This window comes from Chrysochloris asiatica, unplaced genomic scaffold (genome assembly GCF_000296735.1).
Source record: "Chrysochloris asiatica unplaced genomic scaffold, ChrAsi1.0 scaffold00067, whole genome shotgun sequence".
In the NCBI taxonomy this organism is placed as follows: Eukaryota; Metazoa; Chordata; class Mammalia; order Afrosoricida; family Chrysochloridae; genus Chrysochloris; species Chrysochloris asiatica.
In genome coordinates this window covers 1,240,436-1,254,133 of record NW_006408585.1, presented here as the reverse complement: position 1 = coordinate 1,254,133, position 13,698 = coordinate 1,240,436, and the positions used below count along the sequence as shown (strand labels likewise).

The 13,698-nt window shown below is 36.7% G+C and overlaps 1 protein-coding gene across 1 annotated transcript in view; it reads left to right on the top strand.

Moving 5' to 3' along the window:
* Positions 1 to 13,698, top strand: part of SYNE2 (spectrin repeat containing, nuclear envelope 2) — a 366,194-nt gene that overhangs the window by 165,202 nt on the left and 187,294 nt on the right. Inside the window, exons 47-51 of the mRNA XM_006864568.1 lie at positions 1,079 to 3,182; positions 5,461 to 5,783; positions 9,606 to 9,750; positions 10,519 to 10,737; positions 12,763 to 13,028. Of these exons, the coding sequence (XP_006864630.1) occupies positions 1,079 to 3,182; positions 5,461 to 5,783; positions 9,606 to 9,750; positions 10,519 to 10,737; positions 12,763 to 13,028 (3,057 nt within the window). The remainder of the gene's footprint in view (positions 1 to 1,078; positions 3,183 to 5,460; positions 5,784 to 9,605; positions 9,751 to 10,518; positions 10,738 to 12,762; positions 13,029 to 13,698) is intronic.

Genomic DNA, 13,698 nt, shown 5'->3' with positions numbered 1-13,698 from the left:
AAAGGGATGGAAACAATATGCAGTTGTTTAGTATTCACATAATTGTTTTAAATAGTATGATACATATATTAAATATAGGTGGGTAATGATTTCTTTAAAAATATATGTACTCCTTTTAGCTTTGAAAATGATTGATGATTATAAATATAATGTTAGTGTTTTAAAATGTCCCATTATTTAAAGTGTTCATTTTATATTTATGCCTAAATAGGACTTACTTTCAGTGACATCCCTTGAGAAAGCAATTTTATATTCAAAAGAGTAGCCTAATGAATATAAATGTTTTAGCCAATATCTATATCAGTTTTGGAAAGACTTGATAGTGAAGACACTGGATGTTATAGTAATTTTTCTTAGTCCTACACTAACTATGTATAAGTACTTAATAGTTTATAGGGTATGTTTCATACATTGTTCCCTTCAATCTTGATTTGTTTCTTGTGATTATGTATTTTTTTTTAATTTTTTATTGTGAATTAAGTGATGGTTTACAGAGCAGATCATTCGTTTTACATTCGGTATATCATGTACTTTGTTTCATCTCAATGGTTGCAATCCCTTCCATTTAACAGCAGTTCTCCCACTTCCTCCCTGTGGTTCCTATTTCCATTCCGTCCTCCTTCCCATCCCTTCTCAACTTTGTCCTTAGGTAGATCTTGATCTTGAATGATTGACCATTTTAAGGTATGCATACCTTAATAGTGTTGTTGTCTCCCTTATATACCTATGTACTGTTTGACTGAAAATTGGGCTTCAGGGGCCATAGTCTGAGGTTCCTCCTGTCTCTTTATGACCAGTAAGCCCAGTCTTTTTTATAATTTTGAGTTTTATTCCACATTTTATGGTTGCGTATTTTTATGATACTCATTTTGCAAATGTGAATTTCCTACATTGGCACATACTAATTGAAAACCATGCAAAACAAGATTCTGTTTTTCATTTTAAGGACAGAATAGTCTTCTAGACAGTCTGATCTTTTCTATGAGTTCAAAGCAGGGTCTTAGAATGAATGATATCTAGTCACAGGTTAATGTGTATGTCATAAGTATTAACAAACACCTTTATACTCTCTTTCTAGGGGAACACTAGACATTGCAACCTATCTGGATAAAATAAAAATAATCCTGGCATCAATAGAAAAAGGAAAAGATTCTTTAAGCAAGGTGAAAATCAAATGGGGGAACATATCACACCATCTGACTGACATGGATAAGAAGTTACTAGAAAGCCAGATTAAGCAACTTGAGTATGGTTGGGAACAAGTGGAACAGATGATTCAGAAGAAGCATTCTCGACAAGTAGTGGAATATGACGAATTTAACTTCCTTATGAAGATGATCCAGGACATTGAACTTTCTTTACAGCAACTGCAGCAATGTCTGCAGTTAAGACTGAACTCCCCAGAACAACAGGAAGGGAACCAAAGTGTGGCTACCTGGACCACTGAACTTGAGGCTATCAAGCATAGATTTTCTGCTTTAAAGGGAAGAGCTGACCTTCAGATGAAAAGGATCTGGGGAGAAAAAGAAAAGAAGACTTTAGAAGATGCCATCAATAATTTGCAGAAGCAACTGGAAGCATTGGAGCCATTAAACGTAGAGGTGGAAAATCAGTTCAAGAAGTGTGAAGTAAGGAACAAGATGAAAGAGATAATTTTATGGGTCAAGAATCTGTTGGCTGAACACATTCATTCAATTTCCCTTCTTCCGGATGACATTCTTGCACAGATCACAAAATGCAAGATGACTCAAGATGGCATTCTGGAAAAGCAGCAAGTGGTAGAGTCTTTGGGTGAAGAAATCAAAGATAATATTCCTCACCTTTCTACACATGAAACTAATGATTTAAATAACCTCCTACAGGATTTGCAGAATCAATACCAAATGCTAGTTTTAGAATCTGTGCAAAGGTCACAGCAACTAGAATTTAAACTGGAAGAAAGGAGAAAATTTTTTGCAGAAATAGAGAAGGTTCAACTTTTGCTTCAAGGAAATGAAGTATTGCTAATTCCTAAGGTGGAAACCACTCCCACAGAAGTAGAGCTAGAACATCAGCATGCCACTTTGAAGACCTCTCAGGAAGAATTGCAAGAAATTGAAAGTGTCATCTCAACATATCTTCAGGAACTAGAAGATTTCTCTAAGGATCTGAATGTATTTGAAAGATTATTTCTGGCTGATCAGTTGAAAAATCTTAACACTAGAATCAATAGAACACAAAGATTTATTCAGAATAAAAGCGATGAAGTAGAATACAAGATACATTTTTACAGAGAACTTCAGGAAAAAACATCAGGGCTTCAGAAAGAGGTTGACAGTATACAGCACAATGAACTACTCCTTAATCAAGAAATAAATCAAGATGTTAAAGAGGAGTTCTATCATCTTAAAGACCAACTTGCTGTTGTTCAGTCCAGTATCATGCAAGTATTAAAACTCAAAGAAATGTTTGATTTTCTAAGACTCAACTGGGATTTTTCTCAACTTGACCAACTACAAAACCAGGTATCTGAAAAAAAAAAGGAACTGGAAGAAAGAATTAAGCAGTTGTGCTTACTTGAAGCAGAGCAGGGCAAATATCAAATGTCTCTTAGTAAAATGCGGGCTCTGGATTCAAAACTTAAAAATGAGGCAGAAGCAGTTCTAAAACTTTTCAGTGCTTCACCAGAAAGCAGTCTGGTCAGGGTCCAAATTTTGAATCAGAAAATTGAGAAAGCCAAGTCCTTATATCATGAGACAATAAAGAAATTAAGTGAAAATCAGACCTTTGATGAATCATTCAAAGAGAAAGAAATACTGCAAATAAACCTGTTAGCAGAAGAAAATGACAAGTTACACAAAGTTCTCCAAAACATGGTACTAGAATTGCAACCAAAAGAAATAGATGAAAAGAGTTTTCAGAATAAGCTAGAAAGTTCCTTACAGGTTTTTAATCAGATCAAATCTCAGTTACAGCAGCCTTTTCTTAGCAATTTGAAAATTAAACATATTCAAAATGAAAAGGATAATTGTGAAGCATTTCAAGAACAAATTCAGGCTGAAGTTTTTAGCATTGAAACTGTGACTGTCATTGATAAACAGAGGGAAAAAGAAAGCGCTTCAGAAGTTTGTGATTTGGCGACAAAATTAAATGATTTTGAAGATCTTCAAGTGGAGCTTACCACAAGCCTTGTTTCGCGCACAGTAAGATTTTTTTATTTTTTTTTTTAAGTTAATGCAATTGCTTTTAGTTTTATGTTCTACTCTAATAGTCACACTTCAAAAGAAATTACTGGAAAATTCATGGATTAAGTGAGAATAAAAAATAAACTCAGTGCCATCAAGTAAATTTCAACTCATAGTGGCCCCGTATAGGGTGTCTGAGGCTGCTAATATGCGGGGAACAGTAAGCTTTCATCTTTCTCCCACAGAGTGGCTGGTGGGTTTCAGCTGCCGCCTTATAGTTAGCAGTCCAGCACTTAATCTACAGCACCAACAGGGCCCCTTGAGTGAAAGTAGCAATTTTCAAAATACCGCAGTGGACCAATTTGGATAGTAATTTGCTTTCATTCATTCTTCCATTACCTCCTAAAGATGTATTTTGTAATTACATTCAAGTTAGAAAATAATCCTGATTCATTCTGCATCTAAATGTTGTTGTTGTTGAGTGCCATCGAGTCAATTCTGATTTATAGTGACCCTTATAGGGTATCCTAGGTGCAGCTGGTGGGTTTGAACCACTGAGCTTGTGGTTAGGAGTCCAGTGCTTATCCTGCCTTGCCATACTAGGACTTTGTATCTATCTAAATCCTAGTACCTTATATGGAAATGAATAGGTTTGATACCTTTGTTTCTGTTCCCCTCGTATCCCCTGTTGAACTCAGAGCAAAGCTTTGAGTTTTATACTGGCAGAAGTATGGTGTAGAAGAAACACACAAATCATAACTAACACTTATTTAGTACTGAAAATGTGCTAGGCACAGTGCTATGTACTTTAATTTTCACAGCAAGTTTGAGGTGAGTACTTGTTTTTGTTGTTGTTGTTGTTGTTGTTTTGTGAGTACCTGTTTTAAAATAATGAAGTTGAAGTTCAGATAGATTAAACATGTTTCAGGGTCTTTGACTGGTAACAGACCTGGATTGAAATTGAGATCTGTCTGATTCTAGAATTATTGTTGTCAAGTGCGTTCTGGCTCATAGCCACCCTATGTAAGGTTTCCAAGAAGTGGCTGGTGGGTTTGAACTACCCACTTTGTTGTTAGCAGTCAAGTACTTGCCCTAGAGAGCCACACCAGGAATCTGATCCTACAGTTGTTGTTAAGTGCTGTCTTCAAGTTAAGGCCCCCTGACCAAATCCTGCCACAGTGCCTGATTTGTAAATAAAGTTTTATTGGAACATTCCACTCACATTCACTTTCATGCTACAGTAGCAGAGTTGAATAGTTGTGATAAAGACAGATAGCCTACAAAGCCTACAATAGCTACTCTTAACCTTTTATGGGAAAAGTGTATGGACTGCTATTGTAGAACGACACCAACATACTTTCTCCATTCCCACTGATGAGAGGGTCCACAATGCAGACATCCTTAGAGACCTTGCTATGGTTAACACAGCACCTCACACAGTGTTTTCAGAATTGCCACATTAAATCTATCCAGTGGAGAAATTAACTCCCTTCTTTAGTTCACAGTGTTACTAGGTGCTGTAGGATCAGCACTGGACTTCGAACCACAGTAGTTCAAACCCACCAGCTGCTCCTGGGAAACCCTATACAGGATCGCTATGAGTCAGAACCAACTCGATGGTACTTAACAACAACATCATTGAAATATTTTGATAGGTATAAAATGTCACAGAAATGTTAAGTCCTATTATGAACCTGAGTACATTGTTTAGCAAATGTTGGATAAATGAAATATGTCTCTGTTTAGTTTTAATACAGTTTCAAGAAACAATATATATAAATCCCCAAAATATGGTTAGAGCTGGACTGGAAGGGACTTCAAAAGACATTTGTTAGTATTTCAGTGAGGAGACTTAAGGTCTGGAGACATTAAATAATGTCTGCAAAATGACATTTAGTGGCAGAGCCATTGATTTAAAGACACAAAGGTCTGGTTTGTTATCTGTTCAATTTTTCATAAATGTTTGTTGTGGTTTATATATATTAAATGTATTCCATTGTTACATTTAATTCATAGTTTAGGACAAGAGTTTCAGAGCAGGAATATACATCATTAGACATGATTCAAGAGGTGTATTTTTGCATTCAGATTAGATTTCTTAGCAAATCTCTGAAAGGTTTTTCTTTATTCAAGCAGAAAGTTACCTAGTATTAGTGTAACCCTACTAACAGTTTGAGAACAGTATTATAAGACATCAAATCATATTACAGATGTACCAGAAAAATGATGTCCAAGAGTATCAGAAATCCCAAAAGTTGTACAATTTTATCACAGCATTTATTCTTCTATTCACCAGAATGTCTTGAATGATGCTTATGAAAATTTGACACAGTATAATGAAGCAGTTACCAGGGCAGTAGGGATTGTCACTGCCCTTGAAGCCTTCATTACGTCCCACAGAGTGGACCTTAATAATCCAGAAAGATTGCTAGAGATGCTTCATTGCAAACATGAGGAATTTGAATCTACAGTAGCAGGCATCCAGGACCTCAGTGAGAAATTGAGGATGATAGCCAGCCCCGAAGCCAAACAACAACTTCAGATTACTTTACAAGAATTAATTTCTAAGGACTCAGCCATGAGGGAGGCAGCCAAAGTGGAGAAGGCTGAAATGGAAAGGTAAGGTCTTTTCTTTAAAGGCAATTCTGTAAAGACTAGCAAAGTGTTTCTCTCTAATTAACATATGTTCATTAGAGAAAATTTGGGAGAAATAACTATATAAAGAAAAATGGTAAATTTGTTCATAGATTTCTCTTTTTCTATAGAATATTTACTGCATACAATAGAATATCTATAAAAAGTGTGTATAGTATAAAGAGTAATCAAAAGAGAGTAAACTACTGTTAAACTTCTTTCAAAAGGTCACCAAAACTCAAACCCACTGCCACTGAGTCAGTTCTAACTCATTGTGACTCATAAAGGCTGTAAATCTTCATGAAAGCAGAAAGCCTCATCTTCTCCCCATGGAGTGGCTAGTGGGTTTAAACTGCCAACCTAAATCTATTATTGTAGTTCTTTCATGTTTTCTTTTCTATGTGATATATGTCATATACAACAGAATATTTACAAAATACGCATATGATTTGTTGTTGTTGGTAAGTGCCTTCAAGTTGGTTACAACTCTTAGCAACCCTTTATAGGATTTCCCAGGAAATCCTTGGAATACTTTGTGGTTCATAGTACAGTGCTGATCCTGCAGTGCCACACTAGGAGGGTAATTAAAAGAAAGACCTGGAAAACTACTTTGACAAGATCAGTCACTGAAAACCCTGTGGTGTGGGGCATGGTTCTATTCTGAAACAACATGGACTCACCATGAGTTGGAACCAACTCAGTGGCAACTGGTAACTGTTTATAAAGAGTAATGATAAAAAGAAAACATTTTTGTATCAAAAGGATCAGTGATTACACATTCGCTTTGATTGCTTTTGTGTGCTTTTCCCTCTCCTCTCAAAAATAACTGTTTTCTTAAATTTCGTTTATCATGCCCATGCTTTTCCTGATAGTTCTACTATGTGCTTGTGTCCTGAAATAATATGTTAGTTTCCATGCTTTAAAAAGGGACTTTAAACAGTCCATAGACAATTTCCATATCTTTTGATTCCATCTGTCCATAAACTTTTTGAAACCCCCTGTTAGCATGTGCATATTCACCTGGGATTTGATTTATTCAAACACATCATTATGAGTCTTAGGTCTATTTGTGTTCTTTTCAGTACTAAAACTCATTTACTTAACATTTGGATGGTTTCCAGCTTTTGCATTCACAGTGCTAGTAAGAATGTTTTTAAATGCAAAAGCTACCCATAGGCATGTGCCTAGGAGAGTCTCTGGGTAAAAGGGTACCCACACTGTGTAATTTTAATGCCATATGATTGTACTAGTCTTCACTTAAAGCAGCAGTATATAAGTGTTCCAGCTATCTGGTATCCTTGCCAGAACTTGGTGTTGAGGGAAAAGTTTTGCCAGGCTGATGGACAACAAATAGTATCTCATGGTTTTAATTAGAATCTCATGGTTTTAATTAGAATGTCTGTTCTTCCTGAGGAGTTTGAACTCTTTTTAGATGTTTACAAATCGGACTGTGAACCACAAGGTCAGCAGTTCGAAACTACCAGCTGTTCCGCGGGAGAAAGATGAGGCTTTCTGCTCCCGTAAAGATTTACAGCCTTGGAAACCCTGTACAGGGTCGCTATGAGTCAGAACTGACTCCACGGCACATATCATCATCATCATCAACTTGTAATTTGTATTTCCTCTCTTATAAATTGACTCTCATAGCCTTTATCCAATTTTTATTGATTTGATCCATCTTTTTTCTTGTTGATTTGTGAGAATTGTGAATTTTTAAGAATAATAATATTGCAAATAACTATGATTATTCGTAAGAATTATACTTGTGAGGTACCCATCCGGGTGGGCACCAGGTTTTATTCTCTTTTACTGTCCAGGAGTTGGTCAAAGAAACAGAAACTTGTCAGATACCCTAAAGATTATAATCTGGCCCTAGGGCTTTGCTTGTTGTTGATGTTGTTAAAGTGCCATCGAGTTGGTTCCAACTCTTAGTGAGCTACTGAGTATAGGGTTTCCGAGCTTGTAAATCTTTACGGGAACAGAAAGCCTCATCTTTTTTCCACTGAGTGGCTGGTGGGCTTGAACCACTGACCTTGTAGTTAGCAGTCCACTACTTATCCTACAGAGCCGTTATGCTCCCAGGACTTAATGTCTCTGTATTGGTGCTGCATGTTAATGCGCTGGACTACAAGGTCGGTTTGAACTGCAAGGTCATGGTTCAGGCTTACCAGCCACTTCTTGGAAACCCCATACAGGGTCGCTGTGAGTTGGCACTGACTCAACAGCACTTTACAACAACAAAACACTTTAACATACCTTGGATTTCTGAATATTGTTTAATTCTTTGGCAGTATATTTGTATGTTCTAATAGTTTATTGGACTTCTAGTATGGCGCTGTAGGATCAGTACTGGACTGTGTGAACCACAGATTGGAAGTTCAAACCCACCAGCTGCTCCTTGGAAACCCTATATAGGATCACTGTGAGTTGGAAACGACTCAGCAATGATAGTTTTTTAGACTCCTGGTGTGGTGCTGTAGGATAAGCACTGAATTGAAAACCACAAGGCTGGTGGTTCAAACCCACCAGCTACTTCTCGGAAATCCTAAACAGAGTCACTATGATTCGGAACCAACTCAACGGCAGTTAACAACAACAAAAATAGTTTTTAACAAACAATGTATTTGTTTGGTAGTTTTGAGTTGTTTTCAGGAGAAATTTAGGCTATTTTGTATTTTATGCATAATGTTTTTTTTTAAATGTATCAAACATCAAGTTATATATGAATTGTACTGCTTTTTAAAAAAATATGTAACATGAGCTCTTTTTTGGTAACAAATACTTCATAAAAGTAACTGTAATTGCTATGCAATAGTCTATGAAATGGATTGTTGTAATTTGTTTAACCCTACTTGTTTTTAAACATGTTCTTGTTGTTTAGTGCCATAGAGTCAGTTCTGACTCATAGCGACACTGCATAGGGTTTCCAAGGAGCGGCTGGTGAGCTTGAACCACCAACCTTGCAGTTCAAACCCACCTTGCAGTCCAGGTCATTAACCCACAGCGCCACACCAGGACTCCATCTTTAGACATAAAGGTGTCTATTTTCCCTATTTTAATGTGGCACTGTAAGATAAAGCATTGGACTGCAAGGCCAACTGGAACCACAAAGTCAACATTTCAAGCTCACCAGCTGCTCCTCAGAAACTGTATACAGGGTTGCTGTAAGTCGAAACGGACTCTATGGTACTTAACAACAACAAGAAAAGTTATTTCACTGTACAAAATTATTTGTTTTTTGTTTTTTCATGTTCAGAATAAATTCCTTATGTTTAGGAGTAATTCCTTAAGATAAATTGTAGAAGTTGAATTCATGGGTCAGGAGATAAGATAATTTATAAGACTAAATGACTTTATATAAAAATTGTACTAGGTTACACCCTAGTAACACCATTTGGAGTCCTGGTGTGGCACAGGTCAGTTGAAACTCAAGGTGGGCCGTTTAAGCTCACCAGCTGCTCCTTGGAAAACTCTGTACAAGGTTGCTATGAGTCAGAACCAACTCTATCTCCTTTAACAACAAACAGCAGTGTTTAAGATGCAATTTTCATTTTACTAAAGTGAATTTTTTTTTCCCAAGTCACTTACAACTTAAGTATTTTCAGGAATCGCTTACTTGTCTGGTAAAAGTTGCATTTATAGCCTTTTTTGAAGAGGTAGTCAATAAAAAATTGTTGAAATGAATAACAAACCAGAATCATCATTTTCCTTTTATGTAAGTATGTGCAATTCATTCTGGGAAGTGTAGCATTTATCACACCAAGTTAAACTTAATATCTTTTATTTTTTTTAACTGTGCCTCATTAGGTGTCTTGAGAATTACAGATGCTATAGAAAACTTAAACTGAAAATTTGCACTGACTTAAGCAAAATGGGGAAAGATCTTGGGGAGTTCATGTCCCAGTTACCAGTGTCTTACAAAGAAGCTCTTGAGCGCTTGGAACAGAGCAAGGTACAGTGTTCCCAAGTCTACTATACTTCTTTGTGAAACATAGAATATGTAGGTGAAGACACTGGAGAATATGGCTCTGTGATGACCCAAAGGAATCTTTCATTCCTCAAACTAAAAGCCAAGGAACAATATGAATCAAGTTCTGAGAGACTGAATGAACTGAGTTCACAGGACAGTCCTCTTTTTAACCAGCATGCATTGTCTGTATTATTTGCTCTTTTTAAAGCTTTCCATGACATTTCACTTTGTTGGCTACTGATGAATCAGACATACCTAGTTGTTATCTTGGATTCTACATTCTACTTACTCTTCACACTCTATTACTAAGCAATTTCATTTTTTAGTAAATTTAGTAAATACCATCTGTGGCATTAGGATCTGAATTGTGGACATTCTAAATCATCTGTGTTTAAGGTTCATCAAAAATAAAACAGATAAAAAATCAACAACAACAAAACCCAAATATTGCCTTGGTTGATTATAAAGATTGATAAAATTTGAGACTTAAATAAGATAACAAAATGTGTTTCAACATGTGTTGAAAAATTTTAAAAGAAATTCATACTAGGAATTCATGGGCCATTCTGTAATTGTATGTCATCTGGCACATTTGACAGATATACTTCCAGAAGAACTTAAATCGATCATGTAACACTATGGAATATTCTAACTCACAAATTCCTCAAGATTTAAAAATCATTTATCCATTTCAGAATAATTAAGACTAGATTTTATGCCATCCCTGTTCCTTTTATTTCCTTTCTTTAGGCTTTGGCATCAAATCTCCTTTCAACTAAAGAAGACTTAATGAAACTACGGCAGGTCCTCAGACACTTAAGACCCACGTGCACAAAAAATGATGGCATGGGTTTGCTCAGAACTGTGTCTACCCTGTGGGAGAAATGGTTGCATTTGCTGGAAGATGCTAAGGATTGGGAGATGTGGTGTGAAGCACTAAAGCAGAAATGGAAATTTGTCAGTGAAGAAGTGAGTGCTTCATATTTCACAGTCAAATCTTTAGTTTCCAAATGCTATTTATTTTGTTTTTGTATTTTTTAATGAGTCTTCAGCCTGTACTCTATGTTTACATCACATGTATATTGTTGTTGTTAAGTGCTGTCGAGTCAGTTCCAACCCATAGCAACCTTGTTTAGGGTTTCCAAGAAGCAGTTGGTGAGCTTGAACTGCCGACCTTGCAGTTCAAATGGCTTTGCTGTCTGATGCACTAACCCACAGAGCCACACCAGGACTCCTCACATGTATATCACACAAGTGTTTATACAAGTCACGTCCTATTAAAGTAATCTCCAAAAAATGATTTGAAGCATTTAATAATTATGGCCATTTTTTAGTATCAGATATTCTTATAAACAAATGACTTCTTATTCAAACCTTAAAGTGTTTCATATGCAGGTAAATTGAACCCTCTTAAAAGTAGCTCTGTATTAAACTAAAGGGGATAATTCACTGATATTCATAATGGCCATCTAGTATTGAAATTGACTATAATTTTTAACTATGGAAATCAACTACAATTGTTAAGTATGAACCTAAAAATAGCAGAAATGATGGTCTCAAAGAAAACCTCCACAATGTACATGTGTCAATCACAGGTGTTTATTTAACCATGGATCCGAACTTAGGTATCATATATATTTAGAAAGAAAATTTAAGATAATATAAAATCATCTTAGGGCCACGTACATGTGAAATACAAATAATCTATTTTCTTTCATATTCGTTTCAAAATTCTTCTGAATATACGTAAGAGACTCTGCTTACTATAATTATTCATATTCAGTAGTTGAGACACATCATTTTAAGCTTTGATGATTATAATGTGTTAGAATAAAGTCATCATTCTAGATTGCTTGAATGTGTAAGGCTGGCTGCTACTTGTACAATCTGCTCCACTAGTTATTTTATTATTAGTTCCTATTCTTGTAGGCTCTGGTAGCGTAGTGGTTATGAATCGGGCTGTGAACCTTAAGGTCAGCGGTTCGAAACTACCAGCCGCTCCGCGGGAGAAAGATGAGGCTTTCTACTCCCGTAAAGATTTACACCCTCGGAAACCCTGTATAGGGTCGCTATGGGTCGGAACCGACTCGATGGCACTTAACAACAACAACAACAACAATTCCTGTAGACTACACGGTTTTTTAGACTCCTTCTCTGTGTTTGCTTGCTACAACTATAATTCCTTCTCCCTTTCTAGACTGTACTTTATAACTGACTGTGAACCGAAAAATTTTATAACCGATTTTATTAGAATTCTGTGTTCAAGGAATTTTATCAAGTGGCTGCAGAGCATCTTGTGGGTGGAATCCTAGGTGCATCATTTTTGCAGCAGCTAATTTACTGCCTTGGACAAGGCCGATTTAGCCGGGATTTTCCTCAGGCAGTAAAGCCATTCCTCAGAAACCCTATACAAGGTTGCTATGAGTCAGAACCACCTGGACGGCACTTAACAACAACAATGTGGAGTGGAGGGTGTGGGCAGTTTGATGGAGCTCATTCTAACTCCCTATGGGTGGTGGTGGTTGTGTGCTGTTGAGAGGTTCCAACTCATAGTAACCCTGTGTATATATGTGGCAGCAGAAAACCTCATCTTTTATCCATGGAGCAGCTGGTGGGTTTGAACTGCTAACCTTGTGGTTAGCAGCCCAACCTGTAACCCACTACACTGCCAGGGCTCCAACTCCTTGTGGCTATCTCAAGAGAGATATTGTTTCCTCCAACTGAAATTTGAAGAAGAAATACATTTCATTACTTTATGGATATGTTCAACACCAATGCATTTTATTCATGTGATCAGTAATTGGGAACTATGGGATTCTGATTATAGTGGACTGTTCCCAACTATAGAAAAACATGTTGTATTGTACTAGGAAACAACACTCGGAATCCTTTGGAGAGCCAGTATAAAAAATAGGGACAAGGTGTTGCTTTAGGTCCTAAAATAATAAGAGTTTATTTTACTTAATTTTGTTCTCTTTTTGTTTATTGAATTAGATTGAACGAGAAGCAATTATTTTAGATCATCTCCAAGAAGAACTACCTGAACTTTCTAAAACAAAAGAGGCAGCCACCACAGAGGAACTCTCTGAGTTGCTTGCTTGTTTATGCCAATTTGAAGAAAATGTGGAGAAACAGCAACTGTTACTGACCCTATTTTCTCAGCGTATGAAAAGCATCCAGAACATTCCTAATGATATGGGTGCAATGGAAACAATTCCAGCATTTCAAGAGATTGTGTCCATGCAAGAACGGTGTATCAAGTAAGAATCAGTTATGAAAACTGCCGAGAGCCTGTCCCGGCATATTTATTTCAGGGTTTTTCCGAAGGCGGGTGTGGACGGCGGTAAGGATTACGCGGAGTCATGGATCATGATAAATTCAAAATCTTCTTATTACATGCTTTATTATTATTATTTCTATGGTTGCTCTAATACTCTACTTCTCTCATTCTTTACTGTCCTGCTCATTCTTTACTCCCCTGCTCTCCTGCTCATTTCTTCTGTTTTCCTTTCTCCCCTCCCCTGCTCCTGCTTCCATTCTCTCCTCTCCTGCTCCCCTCCTGCTCCCCTCTTCTGCTCCCTTTACTAGCTTCCCCTCCCTCCATTCTTGTCTCGTTCTATTTTCCTCTACTTACTCTTACCTCTACTTCTTGCCTCTAATTCTTCTTCCACCCATTCTTCTATTTCCCATCTTCCCTTCTTGCCCTTCATCCCTTCTACTTCTTCCTTCTCTTCATTCTTCTTCACCTCCTGTTCCTTTCTTTGTTCTATCTTACAACCCCCTTATATACCATTACAGAAAACATTGCTTTCATAGTAATCAATGACATCAAGGTACAATCTATCTTGGGGCACATTCCTTATGGTTTACAATTCTTAAATTTACAACAGGGATGAGAAGTTACAGCAAAAACATTATCTCAAGGCATAG